The following is a 25200-nucleotide window of genomic DNA, read 5'->3' as shown; positions in this document are numbered from 1 at the left end:
AGGAAGTCTGATACAGAAGCCCATGAGTACACAATAGAAGGAAAGAAATGTGCTGTTTCTTTTGACAGAGGACTCGGAGCAGCATTACTTTGGGGGTTTAATGGTGTATTTATATAGACCTTTCTGATAAAGCTTACTTACGTTTAACCTTTACTTCTCCTTTAAAGGGTAAGTGTTGTCTTGACTTGTGATGGGTCATAATGTATCCTGGCAGTTATCAACTGTATCCAGCAGCTAAAGGGTTAATATTGTGTTTCATTCTTGGGAGAACAGAGATAGTTACAAGTATAAGGGCATTAAAAGGGTTGCCCAGTGAGATCAATTAAATTTGTGTTGTCCTGGAAGATGGTGTTATGTCAGTGTTGTCCTACACCTGGTTGCAGGGGTTAGGACAACAAGCTTTCAGCCATTATTGTGTGAAAGGGCTAATTCAGTGGAGTCAAATCTGTGTCGACATAGCCTAGCACAAAGGGTTAACAGAGTTTCACTGTAGGAAGGGTGAATATAGTGTTGCCGTAGCCTGACAAGTGAGGTTAAATATGTTGCCCGAGCCTGGCAGACGATAAGTTAATTCATTATTACCACTGGTTTATTATTCATTCTGTGCTGACTTAGTCTGGTGGGTGGGGTTAATATAGTTTAACTAGCCTGGCAGGAGAGTCTAATTCAGTTTCCCCTAGCCTGGCAGGAAGGGTTCATTCCGTGTTGCCCTAGCATAGCAGGAAGGGTTAATTCAGTGTTGCCCTAGCCTGGCAGGAAGGGTTAATTCAGTGTTAAATAGGCTTGGCATGAAAATTTCATTGAGTGTTGTCCTAGCCTGGGAACAACAATGCCTTGGCAAGGCAGGGGTTAAGAAAGTGTGGCTGGCCCATTAGTGGTTCTGTGAAGGCTGTCCCTATGTCTCAGCTGTGCCTCAGGTTGAATTCGGAAGTTTCCTATAAGTGGGGATGAGCCCTCCTCCCATGGCCAGGCGCTCGCTCCCCCCACCCTCTCCCCTGCTGAATAAGAGCAGGATCACTAAATGGCACTTTTGTTAGGAAAGAATTCTGAGGACAGATGGGAAAGTAAGAAGAGAGGAGAAAGGGAGAGAACAGGAGGGAGGCACAAAATGTGCTGGGAGAGTGACAGACAGACAGGGGGACGTTACTCACAAAGGTGTAGGGGAAGGCAAGAGTCCTGCTAGTGAGGAGAGAGGCAAGAGTCCTGCTAGTGAGGAGAGAGGCAAGAGTCGAATGAGAGTTGCACAGAAGGATGCCACACAATCACTGACACACAGAGGTAAGGAGAGAGCCAAACACACAGAAAGGAAAGAGCGTGAGAGAGGAGGGATAGAAGGGAAGAGTCTGGGAAGAGGAGGAGGGAAAAGGGGAACAGAGGGAGGGAGCCGGGGAAATCAGGTTTGGAATTCAGGCAGTAAAGTTCTGCTGCTGAGAGGGGAGAGAATTGGACTTTATATATAACATCAGCGGGAGGAAGACTGAATGGAAAGAGTGTGGGGCAGGTCTGTGGCTCTATCAGTAGGAGGTAACGGGGCAAGAGACAGGACAACAGGGACAGATACGGAACAGACAGTGAGACAGAGACAGTAGCCGAGTAGCAGAGACAGGAGGAGTTTACACCTGGTCGATAAGTTCTGACAAACTTCGAGAACTGTTTTTCCTCACTAAGATGAACTGGCACTGGCACTAAGCTCGACTCTCACACCCAGCAGGTTAGTGCTTGTTGCTCAGCAGATATAACACTACATACATAGTGCAACAGAGTTTAGTCGGCCAGACAGAGAGGGGCACAGATAGGGTAAATGATGTTACTGGCAGACAAGGTAATAGAGTTGGACAGATGAGGTGAAATTGTTAGAGAGACAGGCAGACAAGGCAGTAGAGTTGGACAGACGAGGTGACATTGTTAGAGAGACAGGCAGACAAGGTAGTAGAGTTGGACAGACGAGGTGACATTGTTAGAGAGACAGGCAGACAAGGTAGTAGAGTTGGACAGACGAGGTGACATTGTTAGAGAGACAGGCAGACAAGGTAGTAGAGTTGGACAGACGAGGTGACATTGTTAGAGAGACATGCAGACAAGGTAGTAGAGTTGGACAGACGAGGTGACATTGTTAGCGAGACAGGCAGACAAGGTAGTAGAGTTGGACAGACAGGGTGACAGGCAGACAAAGTGACAGAATTGGACAGACAGTTTGGCTGATAGACACTTTCACGTCCCTCGATTAGACAGACAGAGTGACATTCTGACTGACAAGGAGCCTCACTTGTTACTTGGGAGTTGTATGATTCTTGTTATGATTCCTCAGACAAGTCACCTGTACCCCACCGACTTAGATAGTAAGCTCTATGGGACAGCGAGTGAACAGTGAACAACTGTGCTATGTACTTAGATAACACAGATACGACAGGGGGCATGACTGGCAATACATGGCAAGGGAATTAGGAATGTCAGCACTAGAGATCCTAGGGGCCCATGGATTAGACATAGAGATTAGGATAGCTGGGAGGACACAGGCTGACATGACAGGAGACACTTAAGAGAGAGACATAGTAGACTTAGTACCTCTGATCACCTGTTTCTTCCTATACACAGCAATAGAACAGTGCCCCCCTCTTCTGCCATACCAGGATCTATTTCTATTAAGGAAGGGTTCTCCATTTAGGATTGTAATTGATTGTTTCCTTGGTTAATGGTTCAGTTCTTGCTAATGGACTTGAAATAAATAATTATAATAACCTCCGCTGTATGCTGGCAAATGCACGGAGTTTGTCAGGTAAAATGGGAGACCTAGAATTAATTGCATGCTCTAAAAATTATGATATAATTGGTATCACTGAGACCTGGTGGGATGAAACATGTGACTGGATTGTGAATTTAAAATAGTTACACCCTTTTTAGGAGGGATAGAGGGATTAAAAAGGGTGGAGGAGTGTGTTTGTATGTAAAGCCTGAATTAAAGCCATGCACTAAAGAAATAAAAATAGCTGGCACTGGTGAGGGTGTAGAATCACTCTGGGTAGAGATTTCGACTGGGCAAAAGGTAACAAAAAGAATTATCATTGGTGTATGTTATAAACCACCTGGTATAAGTGTCGAGTATGAAGCCCAGCTACTCTTGCAGATACAAGCGGCTTCACAGCTGGGTCAAGTTGTTGCTATGGGTGACTTCAATTATCCAGACATTGACTGGGGTAATGGGGTTGCCAAGACAGAAAAAGCTAGTAGGTTTGTAAATATGCTGAATGACAACTTTTTATTCCAGCTCGTTCAAGAACCTACTAGGAATAACTCTCTTTTGGACCTGTAATAACTAACAATACTGAACTCATCTCTAACATTTGTGTGGGGGAGCATTTAGGGAATAGTGATCATAACATGGTCTCCTTTGAGATTCTGTTGCAGAAGCAATTCTATAAGGGAGTAACTAAAACACTAAATTTCAGACGTGCAAACTTTGACAGTATAAGGGCATCTCTGCAACATATTAAGTGGGAAATGTTTTTCACAGGGTTAAACACAGAACAAAAATGGGAAGTCTTTAAAATGCTGCTTAATAAATATACGTGTCAGTATATTCCACTTGTAAGCAAGGAACGTCGTTGCAAAGCAAAACCTTTTTGGTTCAATAGAAGCGTTGGTGTTGAGGTGGGTAAGAAAAGACGTGCTTTTAAGGCTTTCAAGTTAGCTGGTACAGCCGAAACATTTATAAGGTACAAGGAGGCCAATAAATCATGCAAAGAAGCTATAAGGCAAGCTAAAATTGCTATAGAAAAGGATATTGCAGCAAGCAGTAAAAAAAATCCAAAATTATTTTTTAAATATGTCAATAGTAAAAAAATGAAGCAGGAAGGGGTGGGACCCTTACTATCAGAGGGGGGTCAGCTGGTTGATGAAAACAAAATAAAAGCACAGATTCTGAACTCGTATTTTTCATCTGTCTACACAAATGAAGAACCAGTAAGTGAAGGTTTCCTTCTTAACACTCCAAATTCTAGTAATACAACTAATGATGCATGGTTCACACATGAAGAAATTCAAAAGAGACTTGAACATTTTAAGATTAACAAAGGTCCAGGGCCAGATGGTATTCATCCCAGGGTAATTAGCGAGCTTAGCTCTGTGATTGCCAAACCTCTTTACTTAATTTTTCAGGATTCATTGAGATCTGGCATTGTGCCGAGAGACTGGCGAATTGCTAATGTGGTGCCTCTATTCAAAAAAGGATCCCGTTCTCAGCCTCAAAACTATAGGCCAGTTAGTCTGACGTCAGTATTAGGAAAGCTTTTCGAAGGGTTAATAAAGGATAAGATACTGGACTTCATAGCAAATCATAATACTATGAGTGTGTGCCAGCATGGTTTTATGCATAATAGATCTTGCCAGACTAACTTAATTTCTTTTTACGAGAATGTAAGTAGAGACCTCGATTCTGGGATGGCAGTGGATGTGATTTACTTAGACTTTGCTAAAGCATTTGATACAGTGCCACACAAAAGGTTACTGGTTAAATTAAGGAATGTTGGCCTGGAACATAGTATTTGTACCTGGATAGAGAACTGGCTAAAAGATAGACTACAAAGAGTGGTGGTAAATGGAACATTTTCTAATTGGACCAGTGTTGTTAGTGGAGTACCGCAGGGCTCTGTACTAGGTCCCTTGCTTTTCAACTTGTTTATTAATGACCTGGAGGTGGGCATTGAAAGTACTGTTTCTATTTTTGCAGATGATACTAAATTGTGCAGAACTATAGGTTCCATGCAGGATGCTGCCACTTTGCAAAGTGATCTGTCTAAACTGGAAAACTGGGCAGCAAACTGGAAAATGAGGTTCAACGTTGATAAATGCAAGGTTATGCACTTTGGCAAAAATAATATAAATGCAAGTTATACACTAAATGGCAGTGTGTTGGGAGTTTCCTTAAATGAAAAGGATCTAGGGGTCTTTGTAGATAATTCTGGGCAGTGTCATTCTGTGACTACTAAAGCAAATAAAGTTCTGTCTTGCATAAAAAAGGGCATTAACTCAAGGGATGAAAACATAATTATGCCTCTTTATAGGTCCTTGGTGAGGCCTCATCTGGAGTATGCAGTTCAGTTTTGGACTCCAGTCCTTAAGAGGGATATAAATGAGCTGGAGAGAGTGCAGAGACTAAGTGCAACTAAATTGGTTAGAGGGACGGAAGACTTAAATTATGAGGGTAGACTGTCAAGGTTGGGGTTGTTTTCTCTGGAAAAAAGGCGCTTGCGAGGGCACATGATTACACTTTACAAGTACATTAGAGGACATTATAGACAAATGGCAGGGGACCTTTTTACCCATAAAGTGGATCACCGTACCAGAGGCCACCCCTTTAGACTAGAAGAAAAGAACTTTCATTTGAAGCAACGTAGAGGGTTCTTCACAGTCAGGACAGTGAGTTTGGGGAATGCACTGCCGGGTGATGTTGTGATGGCTGATTCAGTTAATGCCTTTAAGAATGGCTTGGATGATTTTTTGGACAGACATAATATCCAAGGCTATTGTGATACTAAACTCTATAGTTAGTATAGGTATGGGTATATAGAATTTTAATTAAAAGTAGGGAGGGGTGTGTGTATGGATGATGGGTTTTCATTTGGAGGGGTTGAACTTGATGGACTTTGTCTTTTTTCAACCCAATTTAACTATGTAACTATGTAACTATAATGAGAGTAAGTCCTATGGTACTTTCCGCTATAAGTATGTTATGGTCTCCTTGTTTACGCAAGTGGATATTTAAGGTAAAGGTACCTAAAGTGGCCTTTCATTCATTTCTGCATGGCACAATCATAAGTGTGTAAGGGGAAGGGGGAATTATAGGTGTGTAAGGATCAACCCCCTTGGTCAGAAGTATGGAACTGGCCATTCAGTTTGGGGAAATATAATATATAATCTGTCACATGATCTTTTCTAGCATTGTAAAAGGAAGTGGTTTTGTTCTAGTGTTGCTTGTTCATTCTGTCATGTAGTTTATGTATGTCTGTAAATTATATTTATCCATGTTAAAGCAAGTTAATCCCTGTTTTGTTTAAAGGTTAAGGCATTTTTCAGTAGCAGTAGCACAAAATGTCTCTGTCTTAAATACATTGATAATGGGTTGAGTGCTGAGGCTGAGATAAATAAGGCTGTATGTGCCAATAAACTCATGAGAATATGTGCCAATATGTTACTGGTGTCATCTTGCAGTACTGTCACCAGCTTGTTCTACTGCCAACATTCTGACCTACTGTCACCATCTTGTTCTACTGCCAACATTCTGACCTACTGTCACCAGCTTGTTCTTCTGCCAACATTCTGACCTACTGTTACCATCTTGTTCTACTGCCAACATTCTGACCTACTGTCACCATCTTGTTCTACTGCCAACATTCTGACCTACTGTTACCATCTTGTTCTACTGCCAACATTCTGACCTACTGTTACCATCTTGTTCTACTGCCAACATTCTGACCTACTGCCACCATCTTGTTCTACTGCCAACATTCTGACCTACTGTCACCATCTTGTTCTACTGCCAACATGCCAACATTCTACTGTATGTGCCAATAAACTCATGAGAATATGTGCCAATATGTTACTGGTGTCATCTTGCAGTACTGTCACCAGCTTGTTCTACTGCCAACATTCTGACCTACTGTCACCATCTTGTTCTACTGCCAACATTCTGACCTACTGTCACCATCTTGTTCTACTGCCAACATTCTGACCTATTGTTACCATCTTGTTCTACTGCCAACATTCTGACCTACTGTCACCATCTTGTTCTACTGCCAACATTCTGACCTACTGTTACCATCTTGTTCTACTGCCAACATTCTGGCCTACTGTCACCATCTTGTTCTACTGCCAACATTCTGACCTACTGTCACCATCTTGTTCTACTGCCAACATTCTGACCTACTGTCACCATCTTGTTCTACTGCCAACATTCTGACCTACTGTCACCATCTTGTTCTACTGCCAACATTCTGACCTACTGTCACCATCTTGTTCTTCTGCCAACATTCTGACCTACTGTTACCATCTTGTTCTACTGCCAACATTCTGACCTACTGTCACCATCTTGTTCTACTGCCAACATTCTGACCTACTGTCACCATCTTGTTCTACTGCCAACATTCTGACCTACTGTCACCATCTTGTTCTACTGCCAACATTCTGACCTACTGTCACCATCTTGTTCTACTGCCAACATTCTGACCTACTGTCACCATCTTGTTCTACTGCCAACATTCTGACCTACTGTCACCATCTTGTTCTACTGCCAACATTCTGACCTACTGTTACCATCTTGTTCTACTGCCAACATTCTGACCTACTGTCACCATCTTGTTCTACTGCCAACATTCTGACCTACTGTCACCATCTTGTTCTACTGCCAACATTCTGACCTACTGTCACCATCTTGTTCTACTGCCAACATTCTGACCTACTGTTACCATCTTGTTCTACTGCCAACATTCTGACCTACTGTCACCATCTTGTTCTACTGCCAACATTCTGACCTACTGTCACCATCTTGTTCTACTGCCAACATTCTGACCTACTGTCACCATCTTGTTCTACTGCCAACATTCTGACCTACTGTTACCATCTTGTTCTACTGCCAACATTCTGACCTACTGTCACCATCTTGTTCTACTGCCAACATTTTGACCTACTGTCACCATGATGCCCTACTGCTGCCATCTTGATCTAGTGCCAACATCTTCCTCTACTACCATATTATTTTTACTGGCACCATCTTTACCTCTGTCAGTATCTTGTTCTTCTGCCAACATCTTTCCCTGCTGCCACCATATTATTTTACTGCCACATTCTTTGCATTTGTCAATATCTTGTTCTTCTGCCAACATCTTTCCCTATTGCCACCACAATATTTTACTGCCACCTTTTTTGGATCTGTCAATCTATCCCACAGCCACTAAGAGTTATATTCCCGCTGATGTCAAAAGTTGTGATCTTCCTACAATACCGCTCTGCAGGTTCTGAGTACGTTTGGGGCCCAATAAAGTCACTCCAGGTTGGATAACCATAAATTTTACAAAAATTGTGCACCTCCTAACACATCAGCACTGCTAATTAAAAGTACATAAATTATAGATGTGCTAACAACTCTAGAATTAACACTTATAAAATACCTAAAAGAAAGGAACTGCCAGAAGAATTATTTGTGTTGCACAATCCCTTAATTAGTGTAAGATGTATTGTGTGAAAGAAAAAAGAACAAGAAATAAAAAAAGGAGAAAAGGAAATAACTTAAATTCATACGTTTGTGAAAACCAATCTAGGTTGGACCAGCATGATGAAAATCTCTGATACTCCAATACCTAATCGATACACATCAATATTTTAAAATGTTTTTAACTTCATGAATTTTCCCTCATTGCAATTTTTTTTAATGGAGCTATTACATGTTATCTTTTAATCAGGTTTATAAATATACCGGTGGATTGAGAGCCGCTTATGACACATTTGGCACTTTATTCACTATAAGCACTTTATTACTAATGAATTGATTCAATTATTTATACTAATTGATTCAAGAATCACACTAAGGAATGATTTTCACACAATGGATTTTAATGGCATTTATCTGAGTGACAATGAATTAACATATGAATTTAAGTGATTTCCTTTTCTCCTTTTTTCGTTTCTTGTTCTTTTTTCTTTCACACAATGAATTTTACACTTACTAAGTAATGGATTGTGCGACACGAATAACTCTTCCGGGAATTTCTTTTCTTTTGGGTATTTTATAAGTGGATAACCATAAATATGGCTATAAATAAATGTAAGGCTTTAGTTCCCCTATAGAAGAGGAGTCATTCAGTAGATCACATGCCTCCCCATTCAGTCCTCTATTATCTCTCTGGATAGGAATAGTGTAATGCTATTATATATAGTATGAAGGGATTTAAAGGAAAAGAACATAGTGCTGACATTTCTGTTGTGCATTTCCCAGGACCTAATGTTCTAGATGCATAAAATGCTCTATTTTTGGGTCCACAGACTTCTCTGCTCCCGTCACTATGAAGCACTGGAAGTCAGGTTGATGTCTATGTTTCATTATGGCAGTGCCCAGCAGCTCCTTAGTAAGTCTGCCAGTAACTTGTGCTGTTGTGACCCCACAAATATGTTTTTTGGGGAGACATAGGTGCCTTTATACCTTTACCTAGAGTGCATCTGTCCCTCTGTGATACAGTGTAAGTGTAAAATCTTATGTACTCTGAGAAACTGAGTCAGTACAGTAAGTGATGCTTGTTATACAATGATGTATCAGTTTTCTCTCTGGACAAAGAGCTGATTGTATGGTACTTACAGTATCACAGCGACAAGGTAAGGCAAAGGTTTCTCTTTATATTGTATTCGGGAAAAGCAACACGTCATTATTTCATAATAGTGTCCCTTTAATTCTTAGAAATCTTCAAAGGTACACCAGTGGGGGGTTGAGATGCAATCGTGGGGCAGAAGCCTGCTGGAGTTCAATGGCACTGGGGCAGTAAGTTTAGGGTGGGCCCATAGTTACACCACAATGTATTTTTCTCTCTCTATCTCTTTTAGTGTCAGTGTATTTGTGGCCCCATCCTGCCTCTGTCAGGTTCCGAGCTTCCCAAGGGCCGTGTCTGACCTGGGTCAGCCAACATAGTGGGACCAGATGTACAACATCTGGGAATGATCTACGTGCTGGTTTGTAGTAGGAAACAAAAGAGATGGCGAGAGGAAGGGATAGAGGGAGAGACATGTGGAGGGAACTGAAGAGGAATTCTGCATGTGGCTACTGGAACATAATCATCATTTAGTTCAGAAGGTACTAAATGATCCACTATAGCAGGGTCGTATTTAATATATAGTGACCCAATGGCCTTTGCCAAGGGCTGCAGCTCTAGGATGGTGGCCTAATTGCATTAGGAAAAAAAACTGAATAAACCATAGATGGCCAGAGAGTTTTGACTAAATCTGAATAAGTGAGAAGTTGAGACAGTAGAGACACTGACAGACGAAGACAGCAGGGCAAGATGGTGACAGTAGCACAAAATGCCAACTGTAGGGAAAAATGGTTATGGTAGGGCAAGAAGGAAACAGCAAGGCAAGATGGCAAGTAGAACAGTAGGACAAGATGGAGACAGTATGGCAATATGGAGGCAGTAGGGCAAGATGGAGACAGTAGGGCAAGATGGAGACAGTAGAATAAGATGGATACACTAGGGCAAGATGGAGACAGGATAAGATGGAGACAGTATGGCAATATGTAGAGAGTAGGGCAAGATGGAGACAGCAGGATACGATGGAGACAGTAGGACAAGATAGAGACAGTAGGATAAGATTGAGACAATAGGGGAAGATGGAGATAGTAGGGCAGGGGTCAGCAACCTTTACTATCAGAAGAGCCATTCTGCCCAGTCTTCCACTAAAGAAAAATAGCCTGGAGCCGCAAAACATAACACAGCTTGTAAACTCTTAAAAGTTTTAACCTTTTCTTAATTTTAATTGTTACAACAACAGAATACAACAAACAGAAGTGCAGTGTGCATGTCTAGGCCTACTTTGAAATAAATTAAACACTGAATAGCCCTATTAAATGCTAGCAAGTGTGAGAGCTGTATAGATGACGTGACAGGTAAAGCCGCAAGACAGAGCCGCAGGTTCCCTACCCCTGTAGTAGGGCAAGATGGAGACAGGATAAGATGGAGACAGGACAAGATGGAGACAGTAGGACAGGATGGAGACATTAGGGCAAGATGGAAACAGTAGGACAAGATGGAGACAGTAGGACAAGATGGGGACAGTAGGGTACAATGGAGACAGTATTATAAGATGGAGACAGTTGGGCAAGATAGAGACAGGACAAGATGGAGACAGTAGGGCAAGATGGATACAGTAGGACAAGATGTAGACAGTAAGGTATGATGGAGACAGTATGATAAGATGGAGACAGTAGGGCAAGATGGATACAGGACAAGATGGAGACAGTAGGGCAAGATGGATACAGTAGGACAAGATGTAGACAGTAAGGTATGATGGAGACAGTATGATAAGATGGAGACAGTAGGGCAAGATGGATACAGGACAAGATGGAGACAGTAGGGCAAGATGGATACAGTAGGACAAGATGTAGACAGTAGGGTACGATGGAGACAGTAGGATAAGATGAAGACAGTAGGGCAAGATGGAAACAGTAGGACAAGATGGAGACCATAGGACAAGAAGCGGACAGTAGGGTACAATGGAGACAGTATGATAAGATTGAGACAGTAGGGCACGATGGAGACAGGACAAGATGGAGACAGTAGGGCAAGATGGATACAGTAGGACAAGATGTAGACAGTAGGGTACGATGGAGACAGTAGGATAAGATGAAGACAGTAGGGCAAGTCAGAAACATTGGACATAATTGATACAGCAGGGCAAAATAGGGACAATAGAGCAGGGCTGTTGTCAGTGGAAGTACAGGTGGTACTGAAGTCCAGGGATTCTTGGCAGAGGGAGACCCCAAAATGTAAAAATCCTGTTTCGTGGGAGCTCTCTGTATGCTAAAATACCAATTGTTGAACTATTGCATGTCTTTATTTTAACACACCTGATCATATTTTGCTCTTTAGGGGAAGGAAACTAATCTACTAGTTAGTGGGTCTCAGAAATATCATCGGGCATACTGTGTATAAGGAGACTGTGTTTTATACGTATTGGATCCATTTATAAAACCTGTGACACTCAATGTGATCTCGTAGGGACAAGATATAGGTTGGAACAAATAATTAGTACAATAATATATCATTCGCATGTTGATGATATGGGGGGACATCCAGTAAATCTTTAATGATAAAGATATCGCCCCACTTATGTGAATACATGTGCAGTAACCCCGTTAAAATCTACCCTGTGTCGATATTAGTAATGATAATCTAAGTGAAAGTAAAATGTGTAACCATATACCAAGCTTGTACGCTTGTTCCTTAATCCCCAAATACACCTCAGGCTCAGTAAATTAGACGTTAAATAAGTGAAAAAATGAGCCAAAAAACAAAAAAAATATAGAAATATGCATACACCGTGTATGGTGGTAATAAACTCCTCAATGTAAATAAATGTTCCGTTCATTTGGATAGAGTCCACCTATTCATCTAGACAAGTGTCAAATCGTACTTAATCATTTAAATATGCACTAGCTCATTGAGCAGCTTCCTAAATGCGAAATCCTTGTGCAGTGTTGTTACCTCCAACCGCAACTTGTCTCTCAACCGCCATCACGAAACCTTTACACTCATGGGAGGTACGGGCCGACCTCTGGTGCGTCATCGCAGTAACACAGGAAACACAGGCAATCCGAATCTTGCATCTAGGATCCCGGCTGACCATATGCTATGGCTGGAACTAGCGGTACTGCTCTGGGTAAATAGTCCGCATGGTTATACCCAGAATCATCGCTCACCTTGCATCTAGGATCCCGGACGTCCATATATTGTGGCTAGAACCAGCAGGGCTGCTCTCAGGGGATACATCCGCAAAATTGGAACGGCTGTCGCTCCTAGGGTTGCCACCCGGCCAGTATTCTACCGGCCTAGCCGGTAAAATACCTGCCAAGGCTGGGGCCGGTATTGCAAATTTACCGGCAATGTAGCTGCCAGTAAATTTGTAATACCAGTAAAAGGAGCCCTCGGCCTGCCCCCAATCGCCCCCAATCCCCTGGAACTTACCTTATCTTTTACTTCTTCTAGTGACGGTGGTGCGGCCCCGCCCCTTTTGACGTCACGACCCGCCCTTTTGACGTCACAACCCGCCCCTTTATGACCCCGCCCCCCAGCAGCCGGTAATACATTTTAAAAAAGGTGGCAACCCTAGTCGTTCCCCATGTGCATTTAACCACGATACTTAGCAGTACATATCTCCACTCCGAGTCCGGACTTTGCCGGCTATCACCGGGTCACGACCACACACTCCATTGACGAATTAACGCCCTTGCATGGTAGATTTGTTCTGGTAGTTACTGGATAGGGAATAATCCTCACGTAGTAGCCACCATCATGTGAGGGGAGCGACAGCCGTTCTAATTTTGCGGAGTATCCCCTGAGAGCAGCCCTGCTGGTTCTAGCCACAATATATGGACATCTAGGATCTTACGAGTGCATCTGACATCATCATGTCTCAATACTTGCCTGTCCTGTCTAACTTCTAATTCTCCTTGTTAATGAGAGCAGCAGCCAGTCTGCTCCTTAAACCTAACTCGATACATACAATAGTGCATAGGAAGAACTATACAATACAGGTATGGGACCTGTTATCCAGAATACTCGGGACTTGGGGCTTTCCGGATAACATATCTTTCCATAATTTGGATCTTCATACCTAATAGAAAATCATATAAACATGAAATAAACCCAATAGGCTGGTTTTGCTTCCAATAAGAATTAATTATATCTTGGTTGGGATCAAGTACAAGCGACTGTTTTATTATTACACAGAAAAAGGAAATAATTTTAAAAAATTTGGTTTATTTGGATAAAATGGAGTCTATGGCCATTCCGTAATTTAGATAACTGGTTTCCGGAAAACAGTTCCCATACCTGTATATATAAGTAGGCTTTCCATGGGGGTGCTGGGAGTGATTTTGGTAACTTCCTGAGCTTCTCATTTGCCCAGCTCTGCAATGTAAATGCTGCAATTGATTGTACTGCACATTAAAGGAATTGTTCAGTGAAAAAATAAAAACTGGGTAAATAGATAGGCTGTGCTAAATAAATAAAAAATAAAAAATGTTTCTAATAGAGTTAGTTAGCCAAAAATGTATAACGGCTGGAGTGACTGGATGTGTAACAAAATAGAACAGAACACTACTTTTCAGCTCTCTTGCTTTCCACTGATTGGTTTGCAGGCAGTAACCAATCAGAGACTTGGGGGGGGGGGCACATGGGTCATATCTGTTGCTTTTGAATCTGATCTGAATGCTGAGGATGAATTACAAACTCACTGAACAGTTATGTCCCATGTGGCCCCCCTTATAGTCACTGACTAACTCAGAGTTAGAGAGCTGAAAATCAGGAAGTAGTGTTCTGGCTATTATGTTACACATCCAGTCACTCCAGCCTTTATACATTACATTTTTGCCTATTTTCCACAGCCTATCTATTTACCCAGTTTTTATTTTTATACTGAACTGTTCCTTTAAAGCTTTTCTGATTTGCATGTCTGTGTTTAATGACGTCAATGGGGAAAACCATTATTGCTCTAATGATATAACCATATCCATAGACACCGATGGGACAAGGACCTATCATAGCAAAATGCCTCTGTTGTTTTATAAAGAATTAACTTTTTTTGTGTGCTCCTTATATAGTAATATCAATGTTTTACTCAATTAAAGGAAAACTATACCCCCAAAATGAACACTTAAGCAACAGATAGTTCATATCATATTAAGTGGCATATTAAAGAATCTTACCAAACTGGAATATATATTTAAGTAAATATTGCCCTTTTACATCTCTTGCCTTGAACCACCATTTCGTGACTTTATCTGTGCTGCCTCAGAGATCACCTGACCAGAAATACTGCAGCTCTAACTGTAACAGGAAGAGATCACCTGACCAGAAATACTGCAGCTCTAACTGTAACAGGAAGAGATCACCTGACCAGAAATACTACAACACTAACTGTATCAGGAAGAGATCACCTGACCAGAAATACTGCAGCTCTAACTGTAACAGGAAGAGATCACCTGACCAGAAATACTGCAGCTCTAACTGTAACAGGAAGAGATCACCTGACCAGAAATACTGCAGCTCTAACTGTAACAGGAAGAGATCACCTGACCAGAAATACTACAACACTAACTGTATCAGGAAGAGATCACCTGAGCAGAAATACTGCAGCTCTAACTGTAACAGGAAGAGATCACCTGACCAGTAATACTGTAACTGTAACAGGAAGAGATCACCTGACCAGAAATACTGCAGCTCTAACTGTAACAGGAAGAAGTGTGGAAGCAAAAGACACAACTCTGTCTGTTAATTGGCTCATGTGACCTAACATGTATGGTCTGTTGGTATGTTTGTGAGTACAGTGAATCTTACGATCCCAGGGGGCGGCCCTTTTTTTTTAAAATGGCAATTTTCTATTTATGATTACCCAATGGCACATACTACTAGAAAAGTATATTATTATGAAAATGGTTTATTTCCATGAAGTAGGATTTTACATATGAGCTGTTTTATGCAATATCTTTTTATAGAGACCTACATTGTTTGGGGGGTATAGTTTTCCTTTAAGCAGAAATTGTTTTCTAAACCCAAAAGTATTCAGTATACAGTATCCATAAAGCAGCATTTGTTTGCCTTGTAGTTTTCCCATGAGCCTCAGGCACATTCCAGAGCAGCACAAGGTGGTATTTTGTGGCTGGGGTTTGCGGGGAGGTGGCACAGGAACAGCAGAGAGACAAATGCAGGGAGAGGGGTGAAAGTGCAGACAAGATATGGAAGGAAGGATGAGAGGTGTAGAGAGAGGGATGAGAGATTTAGGAAGGCAGGAAAACCACAGAGACACGGAAGGATGAGGGAGCGGAAGGGAACGTGGGATCCTAAGAGAGGAGAAAAGGCTGAAGTTTCAAAGCATCAGCCCCAGGCAACATGTCAGAGATGTACATTAACCCCTGTGATGCTTGTCCCAACACATCCCCATCTCACATAGTCTAAATACTTTCATTTATTCTGCACATTCTCTCTCAGACCATCTGTAGGCTGAGAATAGGGCAGTTACTGATTAACTTGTGATTCTGCTACACAGTGATGAACCGCCTTCACATTACAGCCCCTCCCACTTACCCATCATTCCGTGTGTGTGTGTCACATGGTATAAGTGTATCTGTGAGGTGAGACCCACCTAGATATGAGGAACATCTCATATAAACTACTTGTTACTGGCTCCTCCTACTTACCCATCATTCTGTGTGTGTGTGTCACATGGTATAAGTGTATCTGTGAGGTGAAACCCACCTAGATATAGGGAACATCTCCTATAAACTACTTGTTACAGGCCCCTCCCACTTACCCATCATTCTGTGTGTGTCACATGGTATAAGTGTATATGTGAGGTGAAACCCACCTAGATATGAGGAACATCTCATATAAACTACTTGTTACAGCCCCTCCCACTTACCCATCATTCTGTGTGTGTGTGTGTCACATGGTATAAGTGTATCTGTGAGGTGAGACCCACCTAGATATGAGGAACATCTCATATAAACTACTTGTTACAGGCCCCTCCCACTTACCCATCATTCTGTGTGTGTGTCACATGGTATAAGTGTATCTGTGAGGTGAAACCCACCTAGATATGAGGAACATCTCCTACAAACTACTTGTTACAGGCCCCTCCCACTTACCCATCATTCTGTGTGTGTGTGTGTGTCACATGGTATAAGTGTATCTGTGAGGTAAAACCCACCTAGATATGAGGAACATCTCATATAAACTACTTGTTACAGGCCCCTCCCACTTACCCATCATTCTGTGTGTGTGTCACATGGTATAAGTGTATCTGTGAGGTGAAACCCACCTAAGGGGCAGATTCAGGGAGATAAGTCGCCAGGCGAAGTCGCTCATGAGGAAAGTTCGGGCGACGTCGGAAAAAAAACCGCTCCGAGTGCCTGCCCCCAGGCGATTTTCATTTTAGCCGGCGGAAGGCAGATTGGGGAGAGGACTAATCTCCCCAAATCTGCCTGTGTGGCCAGACCCTTAACATGGGGAACGCCTGATTTAACTACTTGTTACAGCCTCATTCCATTTACTTATCAGTGTGTAGGGGGCCATAGGGGGTTAATCTGTCCCTATGGCTTTAAGGTCCCACCCTTTGCTCAGTGTTATTGGCCAAGAGGTGATATGACAACTTCCTGCCACACTGCACTATAGTGAGTGTAAGGAGTGGCCTCTTCCTCTTTGGCCTCTGGATGCTGATCCAGCTGGGTGTGTCCAGGGGAGCCTGGGTGCAGCAAGGCCCAGAAAGTCATATGTCCAAGTCGGGGACCAGGCAACCCCGTGAATGAGGACTTGAAAGTGACAGGTGTAGCTCCCAGTACTAGTACACCCTAGGAGTGTAAGATAGTCAGGGTTGAGCTAGATAAGAGCAGTTCTGAGCTCCAACATAGGAGTGATAGATTGGAGGTATCTCTCCCAGGCCATATTGCCTTTAGTAAAGGGATCCCAGTGGAGAGGGAATCAGGAGAGAGTGATTACCCTGAGGTTGATCCAGAGACAGAGATGGAACTAGGTGGGGGCAGGCCCTGGTGCACAACTATCTGTTGTGTGGATAGCCCAGATTAGCTTGATAGAAGCTTGATAAAGGGCTGGTTATGCCCGAAACGTTGCTTCATTTGCACAAATAAATTTTTTTCACTTTACCGGAGTGCTGCTGGAATTTGTATTGGAATTTGTACTGGACCTGGGCAGACAGAGTCGCAGCTGGCACCCGACGCTTCAAAAAGCGGTGAGACTGATTGTGTAGCACTACACTCTATGCTTTTGGATAGCCCAGATTAGCGTTACAAGTGTATGAATGTGTGTCTTACTTAGACTGAATCAGTAAAGGCAAACCTTGTTTCTAGTGAAATAGTCCCAATAACAAGAAGGCAACTCTACTAACAGCCTGAGTACTGGCAGGCCTTTTTCTGTGTGGGAAACCGCCTAATTCCCCTGGGCACATGCCAGACCACTGTTTATAGTGGGCAGATGAATTGCAAATACTTCTAAATAAAGAACCTGCCAAGTACTATAGCAAATAGCGGAATCTGGCGAGGTTGCGACTTGTGGGAGCCAGAGGCATAGAGACAAATGTACTGAGAGAAATTGCTCCGCTGGTAGTTGGGCTTCTAACATTGTACTGCTATGGAATGTGATTGCTCTGGCACAGGGGTAATAACATAAAGCAGGGGAATGTGGTGTGTTCCTTTCATCTGGTTGCTATGATTGCAGCACCTCGGTACCACACCACCTATTAGACACGGTAGGCAGCATGGTGAGACGGAGAGGGCAGGGGTCCTTTTTGGGCCTTTTTTTTGAGGGGGCCAGCCAATCAGCAGTTTTATGCAGAGGAAAAGTTAGCCTAAATCTCGGGGGACGGGGGGGGTGAGGTGGCTCATCTTTAAAATAATGTGCCGTCCAGGGGTACTTTCCTCCAGAGTGCTGCCATTTGTTCCCCACACCCTCCTGTTGCATACCTCCCAACATTTTGGATGTAAAAAGAGGGACAAAAAATTTTTTTTCGCACATAGCGCAGCAATTTTTTGACCACACCCCTTTCTGTGGCCACACCCCCTAATTACCATGTTTGTTTTACAAAATTTGGCAGGTTATGAAAGTTTGAAAATATTTCTACTTATCTAAACTGTGTTTTGGTGTCTCAAAATTGTTACAAAGTATCTTATTTGCACCTGTTAGCTGTTCTGGGCTCTCTGCTAAAAGCCAATTAAGTGAGAAACTTTTTTTCCCGGCTGTTCAGTGCAGAGAAAAGAGGGACTTTCCAGTACAAATGAGGGACTGCGGGTTGAGCTGTCAAAAGAGGGACTGTCCCTCCAAAAAAGGGACAGTTGGGAGGTATGCTGTTGTTTAGGATTCCTTTTCCCTTTAAGGCTAGTACACATGTTAATATTCAGGGAGATTAGTCGCCTGGTGACAAATTGCCTCTTCTTCAGATGACTAATCTCCCTGAAAAGCCTTCCTGCTGGCTATAATCTAAATCACCGGCAGGATGGCACTCGGAACACTTCATTTTCCGAAGTTGCCTCACGAGGAAACACGAGGTAAGGCTCCCGAATCTTAGCATGTCACTAGCCTAAAGGTGAAACCTCCTTTGTTCTAAAGAAAGGATCTACTGGTGAATAGAGATCCACAGAACCTTTTCTATGGCCTCATGCCCAGGAACCTGGAATTGTCTCTGGCTCTATCAGAATTGGGATAAGTTCTTTATAAATAAATAGTGCCAAAGCTACAGACTTTGCTGCTGATGTAATGGATAGACTAAATTGTGTTGTACTTTTCTCTATCATTCTGGAGAATTCCAGGAAATTAGGCATTCATCAACATGTACAGGCAAGTCCCGTAGATGAAGCCTTAATAACACTGACAGTCGCTACTGAGTGGAATGGCAGTTGCTATTGATAAAAGGAAGGTGTCTTGCAGCCATGGCGCAACACTTCACCATGATGCCAACGCCATATACATATGCCTCTCCCTGCATGATTATTTATATATATACGCTGAGACAAATTTTTATATTTATTTCAAAACGATATCCCTATTCTTCAAGACAACAACAGTGTCACTGTATTTGTATCTGCCGGCAGTGAATTCCAGATTATGCTTTCAGTATAGCGTCTACTGACATTCCTGACCCTCCCATGTGAGGCCTTCAGGGCATCCCACAAAGACAAGCATGATAAAGGGCTGGATAAGCTCGAAACGTCGCTTAGCTTGAGGCACAAATAAAATTACACTTTTTTCACCAAAATCGAAGTACTGCTGAAATATCTTCTTGTAGAAGGCCTTCAGGTCATGGCATCTATATTTTTTAATTTTCAAGTTTGGAATGTTTATTGGTTTAAAGTTTTATATCAATATAACATGAGCTCAGTGTTGCAGCATGCGGTCATGGGCAATTATATTATGGACATAAAACCAAAAATATCCCAAAGCTCAAAATTCGTAAAAAGCTATTTTTTCTTCAAAGATGCATATTAAAAGAAATTTCCACATGTTGACCCCATGACAATCCACCGTATGCGTTTCGTATCCTGCGGTACATAATCATCACCTATGATTAAGCATCAGAGGGAACGAAACGCGTAAGGTGAATTGTCGTGGGTTGAGCACGTTGAAATTTCCTTAATTATGTATCTTTGAATAAAAAATTGATTTTTACGAATTTTAAGCTAAGGGATATTTTTTGTTACATGGTGATTTGTGCCCTAGGAACTGGGGTAATGTCCTGTTAACTCTGGCCCATTCTTGACTGGCTGTTATATTTCCCTAAGAAACAATATTTTGTTTGAATTACAGTATATTATGGGCACTACATTATAGTGTTATGATACCATGTGTAATAGCGATCGTGCAAAACATGGTTCATTCATAAGTAAAAATTGACATTATCGTAGACTGAGAAAGTTAAGAACAATAAAAAAGGGAAAGAATGAGGGAAAGGTTTTGGTGCTCTCCATGGAGTGTAAGGATTGGGTGTATGGCAAGTAGGTTGAGTTGAGGGTTCCTTGTTGAGGGTTTCAAATATCTGGCCCAAGGGAACCATTCCAGCTCCTCTTCATAGATTTTCTCTAGAAGGTTGTCTCTAGTGAGATTTTGTTTACTACTACTTTCAGAACTTAATAGCAACTCTGCAGGACCACCATATGGGCATGAGTGTGCCACTTTTTCTGTATCTTCTGAAACAGGCTGCCATATCTGGGTTTATGCTGGGTTTTGTCTTAGATGTGAAAAAAGTGTGTATAGTACTAGTGAAATATAATTTTGTATGCTCTCTTTCACTAGAGACTGCCCATGGAAGTCATGCTAGCTGTTTTCCAAATTTCCAGGGCTTTGGCATTTTGTTCTACTTCAGTCACCTCTGTCTTCGTGCCTCCAAGCTACTATATAAACATTGTTTGGGTCCAACTTGAGAACCTGTAAATACATTTGTAAATACATCTTTATGTCTACATTTGATTTGAAGATCCAAGGTTCTTGGAGGTAGCGGTGTAACTAAAAGTCCACAGGCAATCAAGTAAAAGATATCCCCTCCCCCTGACAAGTATTAACTTAAGATTTAGATGTAAGCTACTTATTAGAGATAATTTACTGAGACTCAAGCGCAACTCAATCCCCTATATAAAGCACTGGTAAGGCTTAGTATAGAGTACAATGCACAGTAATGCACAGTATGGGCATAAAGGAACTAGATAGAATAGAGACTATGAATATCTGCACCTCCTACGGTGAAAATATCTCCAGCAACTGGGTTCTACCCCAGACTTATGGTGCTTAGTAGAGGGGGCAGGGAGTCAGTAACATAGAAGCTAAGGTTAAAACAAAGCAAGTGGGAAGCAATTAAACAGTCTCCAGTTGATATTTCCACCAGTTGCTAGTGGTGATGTAGTGCCCTTTAATCTTTTTGTGTGGCTCCTTTCATCTGCGAGTACATGTAAAAATGGGAACTCAAAAATGCTGAGTTTATGTAGATGTAATGGCAAACATAAAACATAAACATCTTTATACAAAAAGGAGAGTACATATAGGGATTTGAACCCCCCAGTTATACTTGACAATACCCTGTTGAGAGTATAAATCTAGGTGCCTCCCAGAAAATCCAGGCAGGTTGAGGGTTGAGGTTGTGCGGATATGCACAAATCTTCTCCCAAGTGACTTATAGACATGACTGCTTTATAATAAAAAGGGATGATAGAGTGAGGATGGTGTTCCTTGAAATGCTTCAGAAAAATCACTTTTAGTGGAGAGTGGACATGACAGTTGCTGCTGCCTTAAGGTCCCCATAGACGCGACGATTCTTCTTGCCGAACGACCGATTTTAGGGAAGCCCGACCAATCCTTCGAAATTATCGTGCGGTTAGTGGTATTCGAACGATCGTACATCTTACGATTTTTAGGCCGACATCTGTCGGGAAATTGATCGGCCAGGTCAAAAAATCTTTGTCGGTCCCAGTGCAATCTCTCTATGTTTGCAGGGCCAAGCAGGCAGCTCCCCTTTGTTTTCCTGGTAAATTGGTCTTTTTAGTTGATGGTAGATTCGTACGATCGTACGATCGTTCTGAGAAGATCGTGGTCTCACGATCAGGATCTGATCTTTTAAAAATCTCAACATCTATGGCCAGCTTTAGTCATGACAATAATGCCTTGGGGAAATATATTGAATTTAGTTTGCACCTATTGGTGCCTTTGTGCAGGTTTGTTAGAAGGCCATTGTATATGTGATACATTTTCTTTTTGGTATTTTACAACCTAACATTGGTGCACTCTTGTCTCCTTTCCAGAACCATGAGGTTACTTCAGTTCTGTCGACTACCAATCCTTGGGATAGGACTATTAGTCCTTATGGCTATTGGTTTCACCATTCAGCTCCTGGGAACTCATTTCCAGAAACGGTGAGTGATCTGGAATATACAGATCTATAGAATGACAGATGCCTTTCAGTAATGCCCTTGGGCAGGCCTGGACTGAGATTCAAAATAGGCCCTGGCATTTCAGGAACACAGAGGCCCAAACAGGCCACACAGCAGCCCCAACAGCCTCCCACCAGCCCAATAGATAGGCAACTTACAGCAGCCCCTCTGGCATTTGCCAGAACCCCCAGATTGCCAGTCCGGGCCTGCCCTTGGGACTCATCAACAGCAGATGCCTTCAGCTTATCTACATTGCCACCAACTGACCGACCTCTTCTTATCAGTAATGGTTGTTCAACTAGAGGTTTAGAGAAGCGTGTGACTGGCTGTTTTATGGACCTTGTCCTCCTCAAGATGTTAATTAACCTTTAAGCAGGTCATCGCTGCTCTATATGTCTGAGCAGGTCTCTTAATTATCAGCGGTCTCTATAACTTTATTTAAACACTTATATTCCCAATTTTTGATAGTAAAACAGAGGGGCTGTAGGGTTTAGACCATAGGACTCTTGGCCACAGAAATTGTGCGGCCAATCACAAGACCCATTCTAATATTTGTTAAACATTTTCATATATCCAGTTGTTTTGTTAATTGTTATAAGTATTTATCTCTCTAGGGAATGATACATGACATATTTTTCTTTGCTAGGCCCCCTCAGACCTTCACTGTATTGCACCCGCTCTCCTCACCCTCAATACGAACTTGTAGGCCAAAATCTCACATAGTGTTCCTGAAGACCCACAAGACAGCTGGAAGCACTATACTAAATATGCTACACCGTTATGGGGACAGGAACTCATTAACATTCGCTCTACCCCAAAAGTATCAGTTCAACTACCCCAATCTGTTCCATGGTCGCAGGGTGAAAGGATATAATGAACTCAACAAGCCAACGTATGATATCTTGTGCCACCACATGCGCTTCAATCTCCCAGAGGTAAGGAAACTAATATGGATTTGAACCAGTTCCCTGAGGGTGAGACCTTATGGACATGATTCTTGTGGTCATTGTGTGTAAATAGCTGGATATGTGGACATTACTCTACCACTATAATGACCCATGTGTCATTATCCTAAAGAGGTAGAAAATATAATCATATCACAAATAAGTCAATGTAACTGGAATGTTTGGTTCCAGTAATGACACCACCCTAAAATGCACTCGATGCAGAGGTTTTCATGGGGAACCAGTCATTCTTTTATATACCAACCTTAATGTTGGCAAAGGGACTGTAGCACTGCTCTTAAGGAGTTGAATTGGCCTCAGCCTTATCACTTAGTCTTAGACCATACCTTTATCCTAAGTCATATCCCTGATTTTTCAGATTACGTCACACTGCATGGATGTAGGATTTGCGATTGAATTTTGTAAAAATAGAACATTGGTGCAAAGGAGTACAGAAAAATAGATTGTTAGGTATTATTGTATATAATGTACCCCCATCCACCACCACAATGGCTATGGATTTTAGATAGACCAATAGATAGATAGATTAATTGATAGCCTTACTATTAAAAATGTATTTTTCTCTCCAGGTCAGGAAGCTCATGCCTGCAGACTCCTTCTACTTCACAATTCTACGGGATCCAGCCACCTTAGCTGAGTCTTCTTTCTCTTATTACCGCTTAGTTTCATCCGCCTTTAAGAAAGCCCCCAACTTTAAAGCGTTTATAGCTCACCCTTCTCACTACTACAAACCAGGGGAGAGATCAAACCACTATGCACACAATCTTTTGTGGTTTGACCTGGGATTTAACCCTGACACTCCATTCAGAGAAGCTCTGGCCAAAGCAGGAGCCAGGGTAGTAGAAGGGGCTTTCCACCTGGTCCTACTCTCTGAGTACTTCGATGAATCAATGGTCCTTCTGAAGGAAGAACTGTGCTGGGATCTTGATGACGTGGTGACCTTTAAACTCAACACTCGCGAGGCTTCCACGCCATTGGAAAAAAGAGAGATAGACAGGTTACGGGCCTGGAATACCCTAGACTGGTATCTTTATATCTACTTCAACCATACCTTCTGGGAGAAAGTAGACAGATTTGGGAGAGAGAAGATGGACATTGAAGTTAGAATGTTGAAGAAAAGAAGACAACAGCTAGCTGAGATTTGTCTGGAAGGGTTGAATCCTATAAGAGCAGATCAAATCACAGAAGAGGGTATCAAACCATTTCAGTTTGGGCAGGACAAAATCCTGGGGTGGACAGTGAAAAAGGATCTTGAGCCCAAAACCCGGGCACATTGTGTCCAAATGGTAACTCCAGAGCTGCAATACAAGGACATTTTGGATGCAAGGCAGTTTCCACAAGGTGTGCGAAGTGGGTCTGAGCCAGGCCCAGCAGGGACCTCAGTAAAGCATCTAAAGTCTTAGAAGGTTCTAAAGTTGGAAATGCAATTGAAGTGGGTTTTAGGAATACTGATGTGATTATTTTTGGGTTTAGTCGACATCAGTCCCATAAGACTTATACAAGGATGCTATCTTTCAAGACTACTTTCCACCAAGCTGCACTCCTTTCACATGAATGTCATCCATCTTCACTAAGGTGGGGACTGTGGGCAAGAAAGGCTTGATCCCCTTACCCAAAGGAATGTAACTGCCCTCAGATATGATTATCATTTACCTGTGGAACATACCAATGTGTGTTGAGGGGGAACCGCCATTGCCATAACAAGCGTACAACCATCATTGGGTATTCAGTAAGAGTCAGCCCCTTAGAGACTGAGACTTTATTGAATGGTTTATGTCAAAGAATTTTTATAGGAAATATAATGTTGAACTTGTATATTTATAGAGATGTTTTTATACTAGTGTGCAGTAAACACACTCCTTTCAATTGCCTCCATCTCCTCTTTCAAGTGTTTCAAGAATAGAGGAAGATGGATAATAATGGGTTGGATTTTGTCCATTTTTCTTATTCCAATGACGCAGCCTCCCCAGATACTGGTCTCTCAGCCTGTGGCCAGCAGAAACATACCCACAGTGACTTGTGTATTGTGTGCAACAATAGATCCCGGAATTCTGTAAT

The 25200-nt window shown here is 42.2% G+C and overlaps 1 protein-coding gene across 2 annotated transcripts; it reads left to right on the top strand.

Annotated features, from left to right (window-relative positions):
* The first annotated feature begins 982 nt into the window (after window positions 1-982).
* On the top strand, window positions 983-25010 carry gal3st4.5.L (galactose-3-O-sulfotransferase 4, gene 5 L homeolog). 2 transcript variants are annotated; one of them, XM_018253760.2, is made up of 4 exons: window positions 983-1278; window positions 22049-22159; window positions 22824-23112; window positions 23712-25010. In XM_018253760.2, the coding sequence occupies exons 2-4, from the start codon at window positions 22053-22055 to the stop codon at window positions 24543-24545; spliced, it is 1230 nt and encodes a 409-aa protein (XP_018109249.1). In that variant the 5' UTR covers window positions 983-1278; window positions 22049-22052; the 3' UTR covers window positions 24546-25010. The 2 variants fall into 2 exon arrangements, with proteins under 2 accessions (XP_018109249.1, XP_018109248.1); XM_018253759.2 differs by lacking the exon at window positions 983-1278 and adding an exon at window positions 1328-1711.
* The last annotated feature ends 190 nt before the right edge of the window (window positions 25011-25200 follow it).

The sequence above is a fragment of the Xenopus laevis genome, chromosome 3L, assembly GCF_017654675.1.
Source record: "Xenopus laevis strain J_2021 chromosome 3L, Xenopus_laevis_v10.1, whole genome shotgun sequence".
In the NCBI taxonomy this organism is placed as follows: domain Eukaryota; kingdom Metazoa; phylum Chordata; class Amphibia; order Anura; family Pipidae; genus Xenopus; species Xenopus laevis.
This window is presented reverse-complemented; position numbering and strand designations above follow the sequence as displayed.

What these genes read in the sequence shown, in the direction of transcription:
- gal3st4.5.L (XM_018253760.2), top strand. Translation starts at nt 22,053, where the DNA reads ATGAGGTTACTTCAGTTCTGTCGACTACCAATCCTTGGGATAGGACTA. An exon ending in GGAACTCATTTCCAGAAACG is followed by an intron (nt 22,160 to 22,823) that starts GTGAGTGATCTG and finishes TTTCTTTGCTAG; the next exon opens with GCCCCCTCAGACCTTCACTG. An exon ending in TGCGCTTCAATCTCCCAGAG is followed by an intron (nt 23,113 to 23,711) that starts GTAAGGAAACTA and finishes TTTTCTCTCCAG; the next exon opens with GTCAGGAAGCTCATGCCTGC.